Source organism: Strix uralensis, chromosome 5 (assembly GCF_047716275.1).
Source record: "Strix uralensis isolate ZFMK-TIS-50842 chromosome 5, bStrUra1, whole genome shotgun sequence".
Taxonomy (NCBI): domain Eukaryota; kingdom Metazoa; phylum Chordata; class Aves; order Strigiformes; family Strigidae; genus Strix; species Strix uralensis.
In genome coordinates this window covers 52,730,490-52,747,913 of record NC_133976.1, presented here as the reverse complement: position 1 = coordinate 52,747,913, position 17,424 = coordinate 52,730,490, and the positions used below count along the sequence as shown (strand labels likewise).

At 37.0% G+C, this 17,424-nt stretch overlaps 1 protein-coding gene across 1 annotated transcript in view; it reads right to left on the bottom strand.

The window, feature by feature from the left end:
- The window catches only part of CFAP54 (cilia and flagella associated protein 54), a 127,100-nt gene that overhangs the window by 32,441 nt on the left and 77,235 nt on the right, over positions 1 to 17,424 (bottom strand). The window contains exons 46-52 of the mRNA XM_074870802.1: positions 15,063 to 15,245; positions 10,453 to 10,539; positions 9,287 to 9,409; positions 6,396 to 6,449; positions 4,778 to 4,994; positions 4,325 to 4,419; positions 2,616 to 2,785 (exon numbers count right to left, since the gene is read on the bottom strand). Of these exons, the coding sequence (XP_074726903.1) occupies positions 2,616 to 2,785; positions 4,325 to 4,419; positions 4,778 to 4,994; positions 6,396 to 6,449; positions 9,287 to 9,409; positions 10,453 to 10,539; positions 15,063 to 15,245 (929 nt within the window). The remainder of the gene's footprint in view (positions 1 to 2,615; positions 2,786 to 4,324; positions 4,420 to 4,777; positions 4,995 to 6,395; positions 6,450 to 9,286; positions 9,410 to 10,452; positions 10,540 to 15,062; positions 15,246 to 17,424) is intronic.

The window sequence follows — 17,424 nt, the reverse complement described above, 5'->3', positions numbered from 1 at the left end:
CCATTTTTATCTACATGCATATAAATTTCATGAGTAAAATGTAGACCACAAGCCCAAAGCTTCATATATATATTGTTTTAAGCAGTAATATATTCATATAAGTAGACAAGCACATATTTGGGTAATTAGAAAGCTCACATATTTAGGGGGCACCATGTAAGTATTCTCCTTGAGATCGATGGAGTTAGTCCTATACATAAACTTACCCTGAGGCATAAATTTTTTGCAAGACAGAAGCTGTAATGTAGAAGCTTCCCTTGATGAAATTTTTGTGACCCTCTTCTGCTGTCAACAAGAGTGATGTGTCTATATATTTCCCTTGACAAAATACACATCCTTTTATCAGCTGAATCAGAAAGTGACAAGATGATCAAAATAGGAAAGTACAGCTGACTATAACAATTTCACCACTAAGTCATTTCGCCAAAGGAAAAAAATGATGAATTTCTGTAATATCATGCAAAGTTTGATTTCTAGGCTGGCAGGCAGGAAACATTCAGCTGTCTGAAGGAATGTTTCATTTGTATCTCAGGCAGATATATCAGCAGTTTCCATGGATGGCAGTGCAATAAACTTGTAAAACAGGTTAAAGAAACCCATACCCTTGCTTTGTTGGTGTTTTTTTTTTTTTCCTGCTATCTGACCACTGTCAATATATAAGACCCATTAAACACCCATCAAAAATTTGAGAGTCCCAAAAAATGATCCATGAAATGCTTGACATCCATTGGAACCCTTGATACTCTAAAAAAGTTTCTTCAATCTGAGACAAGTTACAAGCCAAGAGAGAAACTACACTCCAGGATATAACTACATGTCAAAAAGAAAGGTCCTGCACTGAAAATGGCTTGCATACTGGACCAGTTTAGCAAGGTGAGAAACTTTGGGTCAGAACTCTATTAATACAGGTTTTACCAAGCCTTGTATCATGCCAAACCGGGTTTATACATGGGTTATTTCATAAGTCTGTGTCACGGTCCTTAGTTACTAACATGATAATTCTATAAAATCCACATGGCACTCAAAAGCATGATAAGGTCACTGTCAAGTGTTTTGTTGTTTTCTCTTTGACACATTTATGGTAAATTATTTTAATTCAAAAGGCACTGAAATAGATTAATATTTCATGATCAGAAATGTCCACAAATAGCTTACAAATTTTACTTCATGTCTTCAGTAATGACATTACTACTAAATTAGTCCTAATATCTGAACGTTTGGGAAACTTCTATCTTTGAAAATAACATAAACAAAACCCAGGTGAAAGACCATGCTGCAGTACACTTGTTTTAAGTTCAGTAGTCCATACAGCACTGTGAAGCTCCTGTCCTTGTTAATTTTATTTTTTTATTGATGTACCATAGCAGCTAAAAGGGAATTGTGCTATTTAAAGGCTATCTGATTTGGAGGTTTGTTTATTCACCTAAGACTGCTGGGAGAAGTAAGATACTTTGCTTTTAACATAGAAGAAAACATTTATTTTTTGTTAATTGGGTAAAAAGGAAAAAAAAAAAACATTCAGACTGGTTTATCTGTTGGCCTGCTGAATCACCTATCACTTCATCAGTAAGAGTGTTACAGCAATCTTCACCAGTGTTCCAACAACAAAAAAATGTTAATTTTGCTTTTTGCTTGGTGCTTACTATAATGTAAGATTTACTGTAATAATTTTGGTGTGTTTAGTTAGATTAGACCTAACGAAAGTTACAAATACTGATTACATTCTACCTAATCTCAATATAGTCTGGCAAGTGACAGTGCTACACCTCTATATGCTGCATCTCTAGTTAGCAATTTGTACCCTCAAAGATTTTTCAACCTAATAAAAAATTAGATAAAAAGAGCTTGACACTAATAAAAATGAGTATTGTTAAACTATTAGCCTTATTATACAAATTAATTTAAAATTACAGGTAAATTGTAATTTCATGAAGTTCTCCAAAAGAAATCAGAACCTCAAAAAAATCACAGAATTTTGAAATTATAATTTGGAGAAAATATCTGGCAGATCATGTAGATACAACAGTATTTTACACACTATCACTAACAATATAATCAATGCCTGCTAAAACCTATTTTAATATGTTAAAGGTTACATCAATGCATTTAAATCACATTAATTAAAAAATATAATTTTCACATTTTAATTTAACACTAGTAAGTACATCAAGAGGAAATGTTCTTTTAAGACAGCGACACAGGGCATTCTAGAACAAAGTAGAATTCAGCAGTTGAGAGATAACATTAGTGCTCTGCTGTACACTTTAAAATTATAAAAACCACATGACCTAACATATCCAGACTTTAACAAAAACAGCGAACGTTGCAGCTTTTTCTTTGTTTTAGTATAACACTGTATCACAAAAACATCTTACAGAGAAATCATAGGCCAATAACTGATGATCTTTTAAAAACTGAAATAAAGCAATAATAAGAAGTTAAAGGCTGGTGTAACTTATATTTGTAGATATACTAGTGGGGTTGTTATGGCTGGTTACTAACATATAGAATATTAATGTAGACATAAAGGATTCAAAGAAAAAATTGGTGATTTTTTTTTTTAATCATCTGTAGTCAAGGCCGTGCAATGTAACATTGTTCATAACATTACATACCTTAAAGCTGCTTGATGCCTTTGCTGAAAAATAGCAGCGAGCTGAAGTTTGGCTTCAATAAGAGCCTCTAAATCTTCAGCAGAGCACCGAGATATCTCCCCATCATATTTGTCCTGTATATTCTGCACAAGATGGCTAAGACTTTCTTCAGCTTCTGTCAGTAAAATCCCCTAGAGAAGAACACAGCATTGTACAATTTCAAAAAAATAATGAAAAAAAGAAAAATTTTCTTTTAAAGTATTTATTCTGTTATAGCCTACTATCACTGCACCCTAAAACAAATCAGCTTGAATACAATATGCCTTTTCTATAAATAGCAAGGGGGTTAATTTTGCTTTTTTCAGGTTTACAGACTCAATGTGCTGAAAGTAGCAACATCTTAACCGTGCCTGTACTACTGCAATTTATGCTTAACTACATATTTTAAGGCTTAGCAATATTTCTCAATATTTTTTCATTCTTATCTTTATCTTACAGTTATACTTGATAATTTTACACTATACTACTTACTATGCTTAGTAATTTTAAACAATAAAAACAATATTAAAATATGACATTAAAGATGTTGCAAGAAGTATTACATTCTTTTCTATCTATACTTTGACAGATCCTTGAGTGCATATGTATCCTGAAAGTTCAACTGTAATTTACAGTCTTTCTGACAAAAAAAGCTGTAAGATGCTGTGAAAACCAAATATAAAAGAAAGTCAATTTTCATATGAAATCTCAGTCATGGAGCTTTCAGCAGAATTCAAAAATAATTCAAAGGTTTGTACCATCCGATATCTTTTTTTGACTAGTTTCCTCAATGAAGTCAGAGCTCTACTTTAAAAAAAACCAGAAGAATAGAACAGTTAAAGAAAAATCAGAAGGTTGAGACGTATCTTATGGCTCTTAAATGAGCCCCATTCAAATTAATTTAATATTTTTATTTTAGTTATTTTTCAAGATGCTATTTTCAAGTTATTTTCAAACTTTACTAACACTTCCAAGTTTCTAGTGTATGGCATATACCAATTGCCATACAAAATGGTCCTACATTTCTCCAGATATAGTTTGTGCATTACTTTGTTTGTAACAATGGCCAAAAGTGGATACTTCAACAGTGGAAGACCCCTCTGAAAGAAGAATATGTCAGCCCTCAATTTTGGTCTTTTTGTGATGTGAAACTGCTAAGCATGAAGTTTACAATTAAACAAAACAAAAAAAGCCTAAAACCAAAACCAAACAGAAATACCCCCTCCAAACAAAGAAGCTAATAAGCTCTGATATGTTTTCTCCAAAATAAAGTATCAGAAAGAGGAACATGAAAAAATTGAGACATTTCACATATGGTAGAGAATGGTTTTCCATTTATTTGTAGAGCATACTGCCCCACGAAAGAGTCTCTGACATGTTCTACAGGCACCACCCTCTGAAAGGGATGATTTTATCCTTGAAATCCCATTCAGTCTTTATCCTTGTTGCTGAAACAGTCATACTGAAATATTGTGGCAATATTTCCCATGTAGACCATCTGAAAAACTGCATGAAACCACCAAGACTTCATGTATGGCTAGTAAGATTACAATCAGATTAGAAACAGAAATTTCTAGTCTCCTTATTCATGGCATCCTCCCATTATAATTTCTGTTACATTGAAAGCACTAGCAATGTTTTTGGAACAATCTGCAATTTCTTAAGCCTCTTTTCCTAAAACCCAAAATTACCTTCAGCATGGCCATATTTAATTCATCTTTACAGTCAACGAGCTGCACCATTGTGCCTCTTTGTTCCTGTTGTCTTGAATTCCTATCAGCATCAACTGTCAAATACATTTCAGATGAAATTTCAGATAACAGACATAGAACAAAAGCATTCTCAGTAATTTGAAGAATATGCCCCTTTTTTCTCTATTTATAACCGGGACTTACAATATCAAAATAAGTGAGGACGAATGGAACACAGCTCTAATAATATTAGATAGTTAAAAAGCCTTGAAAATTCTTAATATTTATTATTTCAATAATGACTGATTTTTCCAGCAACATTTAATATGAATATTGTTTATAATATGACACGTTAATGCACATGCAGTTAAAAGTGGAAAAACTATGCGTGAAACAAGTTGCAGAAGAAATAAACTGTTGCAGAATAAACTTTTCCACCACTCTTATAATTACCTTTTACATTTGATTCTGTAATTCTCTTTGGCTCCTTCAAGCTGTTGTTATCAACAGAATAGACGTGTTTTTCCACTTTTTCAGGTACATTATTTATTGTGGCAGAAAGGCAAATGATGAAATGCATCTTGGCTAAGGTTAATTTATTCATAATTCGTTGGTTGCACAGTGGCACCATTGCTAAAGACAGACTCCAATTAAATATGTCTTCCAGTACCTACAAGAAAGTTAACAATTGGGACTATGAAATTACATATTTTACATTTTTCTTGTTCAAGGCATATTCTGCTTCTATTAATAATGATGTTTTTCAACAATTAACATGAATAATATTAGTAACATGCTCTTAGTCATTATGAGTTGCTGTTTTCCTTTTCAAACTTAATTCACCCCTTAGCAGCACTTGCTAGACTCAGTGATCAGTTTTCCAGTAGAAGGTGCATCTATGAAATAATAGCTATTACTCTGTGTGAGTTCTAGTTTTCTGCATTGTCTATAGCATTCTTTGAGCTAAGGTGGTCACAAAAAATACGTAGATAAATCTGTAGTTCAGAAATCTCAACTCAGAGGAAAGTCTGTTATTACAATTCACCCTAACTAGAAAGATTAAGCAAGGAAAAAAATTCTTGTATCAGACCATTCTAGCGTATTTCATAGAAACTTTTTGTTATTTGTTATGCCATCCTTGTTTTATCTTGAGTTTAATATTCTCACTTTAGATTAATAAATTTAAAAGTTGAAAGTCTACACAGCTTTGCAAAATCATAAGGAGACCAATAAGAGCCCCATACAGACTGTGAAGTGTTCAAATCAAAAGCTCAAGATAAAGCACAACTTCAAAATAAATCTGAAACTAGTGAGATCAAAAGCTGTCAAGATAGGCATCTCATTTCTGTCTTCTAATAACTGTTGTAGGAGACACACAAGCTTACTGTAAACAAAAAGAGAGAAAAGTAGCAGGAAAAAGTGGGGGTTTTCTACTTTATCAATCTGTTTTTAAGGTACAGCTTCTTTTCCACAATCTGTTAACGTTTATCCCTACTGGCTCAGTGGATCTGTGACAAGGCAAATGAAAGAAAACAATTAAAAATGAAAAACAAAAAAGAATTGATGAACATGTGATTTTAATTAAAATGTGAAATGATTGTTCATTAACTGGTTTACAGATTCACCTTTTTTTTTTTTCATTAGAAAAACCCCAATCTGAATTAGGACAAAGCTATGAAGACAGCTCTGACTGACAGAAATTATAAGGCTAGATGACTGACATTCTCAGTATTTTAGCAGGATAAACACCAGGCCCTACATATCATGACAAAACCTAAATGCTAGTAGAATTACCATACTAGTAATTCTACTAGTATGCTTTGCACGGACAAGTCACAGATGTGTACATATTAGGTCTCCCATCTGAAAAACGGTGATAATGGTACTTGCCTCTCCCTTGAGAGGTCAGCCATAAAATTCAAAATTTAGGAAATGGTAAACTGTTGAGAATATTTACTGTTTTTTACTAATAACAAGTATATTTTCTGAACTGAATAATTTCTAACTGATGTCAGAGAAATAAATATTTATGTCTAGCATAAAATTTTTAGCTCTTTCAGATTTTTTTTACCTGTAAATTTGTAACAGTCAAGAGAGATTCTGAGGAGTCAAATTTCTGTAAGGCCTGTAAAATGGACAAAACCAAAAGTAAGTAATGTGTTACAATATGAGTATAAAATAAGTGAGTTAGCAGAGCAGTGGACAAGTGTAGTGCATTTCCAGCTTTACTTTGAGGGCTCCAAAAATACCAACAATTGCTTGGCTTCTATGGGCTTCACATTTCTGAACCATAACCCAAGACACAAAACTATCCCTACACCTCCTATGCTGTGCACCAGAATTCTTCAATTTGAAGCAAGGGGAGAAAAAGGCATAAACCAACAAAAATCCTTTTCTAAATTATAGGAGCTCTATAGACACCAACCATCAATTGCATTTATGTTGTTTGAATCCCAAACCTAACTCCAGACTTAGCACTTGCCTCCTCTGCTATTCACCAGAGCACAGACCTATGAGTGGAACAAAAACAAGAGCTACAAGTCAAGATGAATTTGAGATCTCAGCCCCCTTGAGGGCTCTTAAAACAACTATTTCTTTGCTTATATGTACTTCAGTTTTCTGAACCCTAGCCCTAATTCTAGTCCTTGCTCAAAATCCCTTTACCTTTTCACCAGGAGACAAATCAGACTACTGAGGGGAAGGAAAAGGCAAAGGTAAAGATCATTTCCAGCCTTCATCATAACTGAGACCTCTATACACAGCTGTCACTTGGGTTCTAGGTGGTTTTTATTAACTCTTCTATTAACTCTATACTCCAGATGTAGCCCTCTATCATCTCTGTCATTCCCTGGGACATGGGTCCTTCTTATTCTGAGAGTTGTGCAAAAGTCCAGCAAGCACTTAGCTTCTACATGTGTCACACCCTAACCACAGACCTAATGCTGAACCGCCTCTGCTGTTCACCCAGACACTCACCTGTGAACCCAGTTAGAAAAAGACAAGTGACAAGTCAACCAGACCTCATCCTAACTCTGTGAGCTCTTCAGACAATATACAAAATAAGGAAAGGACTTAAAGATGCATTTTAACCTGACTAGCATCAGTAAGAAGTAAATGCATTCTACTGCAGCCATGAACAGGGAATCTTTGCGGAATCAACTCCAGTGAGGATGCTGATAACTCTTTACGGGTCAACCTAGTGAGAATGTAATGTAGCTTGTGCTCTAAGAAAATTACAAGATTTCAGTTTCTTATCTTCCCATGCAGTTAGTATGAAAGTGTCATTGGCAAATTAAAAAGGTCACCTTTTTTGATAATTATTTTAATTTTACTTTTCATTAAGTTCATGTATCGTTTAAAACCTAGTACCACTGCAGGTTATTCTAGGATGAGTCTTTGGCCATATTTGTGTTTTCTTAAATATAAACATTTGACATCCTATCATAAATGTAATTGTATTACATTTATTAATTAGCTTAGAACTGATTTGTTGGCTATTGCCAAAAAAGTATACTGCTGCTTTGTGCTTGTTATAGCCATTGTGAGGCTGCAATGTAAGGACAGTCAGGCCATGGGTCAGCTGGAATCTCCCTCTCAGGGTTTGGTGAGGTGGGAGGGGGGAAATTTTGCTTCAGATCAGCTCATTATATTCAATTTGCTTGGCAGTGCCAGCTTCACTGTCTACAACATAGGGTAAGGGAAACAAATGTGAAGTCATGAAGGTGGGTTAGGAATTCCCTTTTCAGAACCAGCCTGTAATTATCACCAGATTAGAAATATCCTATTGCATGTATAGAATGTGGTTGTACAATCAAGTTAAATCCACCCTGCTGTCAAAAGGGATGTGTGTCCCCCCACTAGTCTTCTATCACATGTTCAGTCCAGCTGCCTTGTGCTGGCACACATACTTTGTCATGGGGTGACATCCATCCAAAAGCACCACTCAGATAGGAGAGATCTTGATTACCTCTGTCCAGCGATAACTCTAGATTATTTTGGTATGTGCTTGAAAAACAAGGCTACATAATTGTTATGGAGGAAGCTTGCCTAATAGCTCTGGACCATATCTGCCTGAACAGGTATGCTCATAGGTAAGACAAAGAAGCCCAGGTCAATTGTTAACAGATTCATAACCTTGTAGCACATTAGTGATCAAGGGAAGATCACTACTTGGGTTTAGATATGGAGAAAATCAAAGAGATTGACGTGGGGTGACCTTTGTGTCAAGGCTCTGAGGGCACCAATAGCTCTTACTGCCCAGCATCTCCTGGGGCTCTTCCCACCCTGCCCATGGCCCACAACCCCATGTCAGCCCCCCAGGGCCAGGAGCCCCTGCCCCAGCAATGCCATAGCGGGGCTGGTCTCCAGCTCCCCACAGCCCTGCCCTGCCATGGGCCCCCCAAGACAGGCCCACCCGTGGGCCCAGATCCTGGCCTGGCCTTGGCCAGACCCCACTACCCTGTGCAGCCATCCTGGAGCTGTGTCTGAGCCCAGTTCTCCTCACCAGGCCTGATCCTGATCCCCACCTGCAGGCTGATGTCCCAGCACAGCCTTGGCCTGTCCTCGGCCCCACAGAGGTGCCCAAAGCCCTGGGTTGGGGGCTGCCCCAGCTGCCCCTCAGCGACCCTGCTCCTGGCTGGGGCAGTGGGAATTTTGCCATTAATGTGGCAAGAACACTATCCATATTTTTTATGTCTATATATGAAATCACATCTTGTTTTTTCAACAGTATTATCTGCATTAGTCCCTGTATAAAATAGACAGCACATATGTTGCAAATTTATTTTTGTTCCTGTTGTTCAGTGAGAGAAATTAATGTCATTCAATGTCTACTATTTGACCTGCCTATTGAAAGAAATTTAGGAATTTTTTAGGAATGTGTAATAACTTGCAGATGTGGACTATGTGCAGTTTCATGAAGAGAACTGTTATAGATTGATGTTAAACTTTACTGGTGTTTACCTTCATTTCTTCAATTTTTCTGTATCCTGCAGGTATTTTCCATGGAATTCTCTCTCCACAGTTAAGCAAAGACAGTTCATGAAAAGCCTCCGTAAAAAATCCTATATCTGTAAGTACTTTAATCTGTGAAAAAAATAACAGAGCCTTTGATTTAAATAATTTTCAATTATTCTTTTTGCTCAAAATAAAATGTATTCAAAGGTAATTTTCAAGTATATTTGGCTACTGGAATAGTACACTGATGGAGAATGTTCTTCAGTGGAAAGAAATCTTTCACATTTTATAGTAAATAAGTGAAACTCAAAGATGGGTCTTTCACTTTTAAAAACAAGAATGAAAAAAACCCAGAAACATATTCTTCAAAACCTTGCTCCTGACAAATGAAAATAACAAGCCATCTGGCTAGAGCTTTGAGAGTCAGTGCAAGATCAGTCCCTTATCGAAATTTGTTTCATAGATTTTACTCATCTTAGACTCCTAGTACTCAGCTACTCTCTCTAACCCATATCAGCATCTCCTGAAAATAACTAAATCAAATAATACTTCAACTCTTACTAAAAGTTATATTCCTTTAAAAAAAAAATAAGGGGGGGGGGGGGGGGATTAAAAAAACCCAAAACAAAACCAACAAGCAAACATTAGTAAATGACAAAAGTCTGTTCCCAGAAGACTGACAATCTGGTTTCACCATGATACTGATATCAAATCCAGAAGTGAATGTTGTGAACAAAAAAATCATTTATGTTTTCCACTTAAGAAAACATTTAAAAGAATGGTGGAACAAGATAAAAAATACCAAGTAAAAAGTTTGGATCTAAGAGGGAAAATCTTATGATCATATCTTTAAGGAGAATGCTTGCTAAATGGAGAGCAGAAAGAAATTATTGAAGTACTTAACAGTCTCTGTAGGACATTAACAGTAAAATTGTGTAAATAATTCTACATTCTACTAAAATTGAGAATATAAATAATAATTGTATTTAGAAAGTAGTCCCATTGTACAATCTGTTGTGCTAAGAAACAGTAAGCAACAGCTGAACTTTAAAGCATTCCTTTTCATAGTAGTGATATATGAAGAAATATTAAATGGACTACATTTAAGAAAGAAATTAAAAGTGTGTTTGAAATACAATGTGCTGTGATAAAAAGAAAGTTTGTTTGATTACCTTGAAGATTCTTCCTTCAATACATTTAGCTGCATCCTTACAAATCTCAGAAACAATGTATTGGTATAAAGTGAACAGTGGTAAAATCTGTAGGAAAATATTAGTCGTCTAGTTATAAATGTCATAAAGGGTACAATTATAAAAATGTACATTGCAATTATATATCACAAATACTTAGTTAATATAGGAGTACTGCTTTCACTGCCACATACTACCACTACTTCTCTTAAGCTCTATGAAGGATGAATGTGTTTAAAAGTTCTTCAGCTGGCTAAAGCTAATCCCTTACACTATCTTATATGTGCTTCACAATGTAGAAAGTGAAGTTTCCCCAAATTATTCTCTGTGGTCAAGGTGGGTTTTTTTACTATACCATTAGTGAGTAAACCTACTGGAAAGACATTGATATAAGGGATTTCTCAGACTGTCTGCACTTTGATGCCATAGTTTTTTCAGTATATGTAACAGAATAATAGAATTCTGTAAGCTTTGTAAAATAAACACAGTGAAGTCCTGCAACTCTAACTGAAATGATGCCAACTGTAAAATAAACTGGATGATGATAAGACTTATTGACAAATTTATCTGCATTCATTTCAAATGGAACATTTTTGTAGGGGCAGCTAACATTTTAAAACGGAGTTCTAGTAAGGTATAAAAACACTTTATTATTATATATTTCAGAAAAAGCAGATTCCTTCCTAACAGATGTATTTGTTTATTGAAAATGAAAGAAATTTCAAAATTTAATTACTTTTCAGCTTTACATTTTTCTTCACTTTAAAATGTCCCTGAGCTTGGAAAATTATAACAATGTTGTTACATTTTTTTTCCAATGCATTTTTAGTTATCATAAAGTAGCTTAATACTTCTGAATTTGGATTACAAATGCTTGAGGCAAATGTTTCCTACTGATATTTCACTGAATCATAGAATCATAAAATGGTTTGGGTTGGAAGGGACCTTAAAGATCAGCTAGTTCCAAACCCCTGCCTTGGGCAGGGACATCTTCCACTAGATCAGGTTTCTCAAAGTTCCATCCAACCTGGCCTTGAACACTTCCAGGGATGGAGCACCCACAACCTCTCTGAACAACCTGGTCCAGTGCCTCACCACCCTCACAGTGAAGAACTTCTTCCTTACATCTAATCTAAATCTACTCTCTTTCAGTTTAAAGCCATTACCCCTTGTCCTATCACCACATGCCCTTGAAAAAAGTCCCTCTGACTTTTTTGTAGATCCCTTTAGGTACTGGAAGGTTGCTATAAGGTCTCCCCAGAGCCTTCTCTTCTCCAGGCTATCTCTCCAGCCATCTCTGGATATCTATCCAGGCCAGCTCTCTCGGCCTGTCTTTATAGAGGAGGTGCAGGACCTTGCATTTGGCCTTGTTGAACTTCATGAAGTTACACAGGCCCACCTCTCAAGCCTGTCCAGGTCCATCTGGATGGCATCCCTTCCCTCCAGTGTGTCGGCTGCACCACACAGCTTGGTGTCGTTGTTAAACTTGCTGAGGGTGCACTCAATCCCACTGTCCATGTCGCCAACAGTGCCGGTCCCAGTACCATACCAACCCCTGAGGAACACCACTCGTCACTGCTCTCCACTTGGACACTGAGCCATTGACCACAACTCTTTGTGTGTGACCATCCAGCCAATTCCTTATCCAGCGAGTGGTCCATCCATCAAATCCAAGTCTCTCCAATTCAGAGGCAAGGATGTCGTGCAGGACAGTGTCAGATGCTTTGCACAAGTCCAGGTAGATGACATCAGTTGCTCATCCCTTATCCACTAAAACTGTAACCCTGTCGTAGAAGGCCACCAAATTTGTCAGGCACAATTTGCCCTTAGTGAAGCCATGTTGGCTGTCACCAATCACCTCCTTATTTTCCATGTGTCCTAGCATAGTTTCCAGGAGGATCCACTCCATGATCTTGCCAGGCACAGAGATGAGACTCACTGGCCTGTAGTTCCCTGGGTCTTCCTTTTTTTCCTGTTTAAAAATGGGGGTTATGTTTCCGCTTTTTCAGTCAGCAGGAACTCTACTGGACTGCCGTGACTTCTCAAATATGATGGATAGTGGCTTAGCCACTTCATCCACCAGTGCCCTCAGGACCCACAGATGCATTTCATCAGGTCCCATGGACTTTTGCACCTTCAGGTTTCTTAGATGTTCTCGAATCTGATCTTTTCCCTCAGTGGGTGGTTCTTCATTCTCCAGTCCCTGCCTTTGCCTTCTGTGACTTGGACAGTGTGGCTGGAGCCCTTGCTGATGAAGACTCAGCCAAAAAAGACATTGAGTACCTCAGCCTCCTTCATATCCTGGGTAAGTAGGTCTCCCATTTCCTTCCAGAGAGGGCCCACATTTTCTCTACTCTTCCTTTTATCACCAACATACCTACAGAAGCTTTTCTTGTTCCCCCTGATGTCTCTGGCCAGATTTAATTCTGTCAGGGCTTTAGCTTTGCAAACCTGATCCCTGGCTGCTCAGACAATTTCTTTGTATTCCTTCCAGGCTACCTGTCCTTGCTTCCACCCTCTGTAGGCTTCCTTTTTGTGTTTGAGTTTGTCCAGGAGCTCCTTGTTCATCCACACAGGCCTCCTGGCATTTTTACCTGACTTCCTCTTTGTTGGGATGCATCGCTCCTGAGTTTGGAGGAGGTGATCCTTGAATATTAACCAGCTTTCCTAGGCTCAACTTCCCTCCAGGGCTTTATCCCATGGTATTCTACGAAGCAGATCCCTGAAGAGGCCAAAGTCTTCTCTCCTGAAGTCCAAGATTGTGAGCTTGCTGTGCGCCCTCCTCACTGCCTTAAGGATCTTGAACTCCACCGTTTCATGGTCACTGCAGCCAAGGTTGTCCCTGACCTTCACATTCCCCAGCAGACCCTCCTTGTTGGTGCGGACAAGGTCCAGCATAGCACCTCTCCTTGTTGGCTCCTCTGTCACTTGGAGAAGGAAGTTATCATCAATGTGTCCCAGGAACCTCCTGGATTGCTTGTGCCCTGCTGTGTTGTCCCTCCAACATATATCAGGGTGGTTGAAGTCCCCCATGAGGACCATGGCTTGTGAATGTGAGGCTGCTCCTATCTGTCTATAGAGGGCCTCATCCGCTTGGTTTTCCTTGTCATGTGGCTGTAGCAGACCCCCACTACAATGTCACCTGTCCCTGCCCTCCCTTTAATCCCAATCCATAAACTCTCAATCAATCAGCTCTTCATCCATCCCCCGGTGGATCTCCATGCACTCCAGCTGGTCACTGACATAGAGGACAACACCCCCTCCTCGTCTCCTGCCTGTCCTTCCTAAAGTTGAAGTAGTTCAACAAAATTAGTCTTTGAAGTCTTATTTTTCATAAAAATTGAATCTTGATGTATTTTGATTTAAGTATAAAATTAACTTAATGCCCACCATCCAAAACATTCCCACACATTAAGCATTCAGTGGAAACGAAGCTCTCATCTTACTGAAACTGTAATTGCTTTGACCATGATCTATGACTTGAATCTATATTCTGCTAGTACAAGTGTAAAAAGAATCAAAAATGTGCATGGCCACATGAAGCAAGCAGTCAAATTAAGTGTCCCTGCCTCCAGGTAACTGTCTGCTCCTTGATCTCCATCTCCCACAGTGAGGTCAGTTAGACAAAGCTTAATAACAAAGTGAACTCCAGTAAAGCAGGATGGGAAGAAGCAACAACAGGAGGTAAGAGAGATACTTATCCTGAAGTTCCAGAAGAAATCAATGCAACAAATGGCTTGCTGACAAAAAAGGGGTAATATCTTTCTGCCGCCTCCTAACTCCTCTTCCATCTCTGCCCCCTAATCTTTTCTTACTTCCCTCCTACCAGCCATGCGATCTTTTCCCCTCCCTTGTACTGGCTCTGCCACTTGCAGGACCTTTCCATAAGTGAATTTAGCTCATTAAAGAAGGAGAAACTATCTGCTTTTTCTGCTGGGGAGTTTTCTGTCATGCTGAGAGTTAATTTATAGAGGTATATAATAATTGCCTGACATCAAAATCTGTTAGAGCATACAGGACCAAACAGGAACAGAGGTAGAATTGCACCTTTTTCAGAACTAGTAAGCAATTCAATCTATTTATTCTAATGTACAGCACTGCACCTTTGAAAGAAGTTGGATTAAAGTGGAAGTGGTCAGTCATTAAATTGAGGAAATAAGTACATGATCAACATAAGAGGGAAGCTGTAAAAACACTCCATACAGAGGGATAAGAGAAGGTGAGAAGAAGAAAGGCAGAAGGGACTTTTATTTACTGAATGTGAAAGTAAAATTATTGAAAGCATTCTGGACATACTGCATTTAAAGTAATTCTCAGTACGGTGTATTTCAAACTGTATGTAATAGGAAATTTTCTCTAAAATGCCCAAGCTAAGTGGACCATGGATTGTCATCTTCCTGAATAAACAAGTACTATGTATATTCTAAAAATTGTAGGCAGCAATCTATACCTTGCCTCTATCTCAGTGCCACAGAACCTAACCATACAGGTATCTTGCTAGAGCTTCTGAGGTATCTCATAAGTACACCCACACAAAAAAATAAGACTTGGTGTCTTAAAATTCCTTTCCAGAGTATAAAAATAATACTTACTATTAAATTTTGTTTCACACAATGTAGTTCAAACATAACGAAACTCAGACTTGCAACTACAGTAGAGATATCAGCTCTGTAGCGATCAGAGAACAAGTCAATACCAGGAATAAGCATACTTGCTTCATATTGTGCAAAGTCACAGTCAGATGTTGGATGTGGAAGAGAAGCTCTAAACAGGGTCTGAAAGTAATAATAATGAACTACTTGTGAAAAGATGTATAGCCATTAGTGAAACACTATAAAACTCCAAGCCTTGAGACTCATAAATGATTTCATAAATGAAACTCAGTCAATGTGTTAAGTATCCAGTTGTTTCCAGATAAAACCATGAAAAATCTTTTTAGAAAAAAATGCTTTATTTGTGAACTTGGTGGAGAAAAAAAAAAAACAAAACAGGCTGTACATAGTCTAAGGACAGTATTTCATAGACTAAGCAAAAGAGAAAAACTAATCTAGGTGTAGATAATAATCAAATAATAAATAATAAAATAATCATGAAAGATTCCTCAGCAAGTACTCCCCAGGTAATGAAAAATCTTCCTAAAGAGCCAATGGCATTTCTCTGATTCCATGTCAAAGCATTCCAAAAAAATCTCTGGAAACACTGCAAAAAAACTCTTGCAAAGACTTCTTAGATAATTTTTAGGATAAACCTCTGATCAGCAGACAGAAAGAACTTAATAATTTATCCAAACACCTCCATAATCAAGGAAAATGCATAGGAAAAATTTGTTGAGATGATTCTGGGGATGTGTTCCAACATTTCTTTACCAATCTGCAGATGTTTCATGAAAAATGTCTTCCATCAGAAGAAAAATCTTTTTATTTTCCCCACAGGCTAAGAAAGCTAGTTTGATTTTACTTAGCCTTAAGTCCTTCTCTTGCCATCACCTCAGCCATTGTTTCTGGGAGAGTTACTGACTTCAAGGCCAGTTAAAAGCTAATTCCACCCTAGTTCTGCCTTTAACAGGGTCAGCTAGTACAGCCTAAATCACGCAACTTAAAACTGATGTGAACTTTAAGGAAGTAACTTAAATGTTCCTCCTTTAAAAGGAAGGAGTGCTAACTGTGTCTGATGTTGGATATTCCTTCCCAATTGTGTTTATCTTGTTGTAATTAGTAATGATATGCTAGAGAAATAACATTTACATAGTCAGATCTGAGATATTAACAAGCCTAAAGCCTATACCAGAGGTGGAATTTAAATAATGTTATAAAAGCTTTCCAAATCAAGGAACAAATTATGGGCTTGAACTTTGCAAGGTACAGTGACAGTAATTGATTATATATTTCAAGACACTTACCCTGCAAGCTGCTCCTATCTCAATTAATATCAGACCCATTTCAGTCAAGTCACAATTATTTCTACCATTATACAACTGGAACAAATGCTTACTACTATTTCTGTCAATAGGAGGAATCAAAATTGTTCGGCTTTTTACCACCAGCATTTACAGTGCTAGAAGCTAGTTAAAATTCTCCTTTACCTTTGTTTCTTCAACTTGTTCTCCCTTTGCTGAACTTACTGAGGTTTTAAATGTGGCCTAGCACAGGTCACACAGTCACAACCACGGCTGGCATAAATTGTAAGAAAGTGGCATTGGTTTGTTTTGGAAGAAGCCAACTAACTTCCTGATGCTCTACTGGGATGAGTAAGCATTGATCCCAGTGGAGTATGTCTGGCAGAATACTTGCAGTTCTTTATCCTGTATCACTTTTGTTACTGGCATCTTAAAACTTCCTTTTAAAAGTAAACTGAAACCCTTTTTTCCCTCTATAGTTGCTTTCTGAAAGTTTGCAAACTTAATTTTAATGATCTTATTTTCTTTGTAAATGAAACTAGATCATTTTGACTATCCTCTATTTTTAGAGCAAACTCTTACAGAGCTGAGATTTTAGTATTACAAACCAGTATCTTTCAATGCTAAAAACATTCAAAAATTTCTTTTTCTAAAGAGTCTGTTTCCTGGTTGAAAATTTATGATGATCTGTGAAGACTCTGTACAGATCTGACAAAGAGCACTCTGCTATTGTTGATGCCATCCAGCTCTTCCTGAGCAGAACACTTCAAGAGAAGAAAAATATATTTGACTGCCAAATATTTTAGCCATCTTCACTTTTCAGTATTTCATTATTTCTCTGAGACACTAGCCTCTTATTGAAGTGATAATTTTTAGACTATAATACAGGAATAACATTAAAAAACAGAGAATAAAAACATCTAGCCTAATGTGCATGAATTGTCAACTACCTCTGCTCTCCAGTTTTCCTTTATAATCAAAATGAAAAGAGACATATTTTAATAGAGGGTTATTGAGATTTAAATCTTAGAAGCAATTTGTCAACTTCATGAATTTCT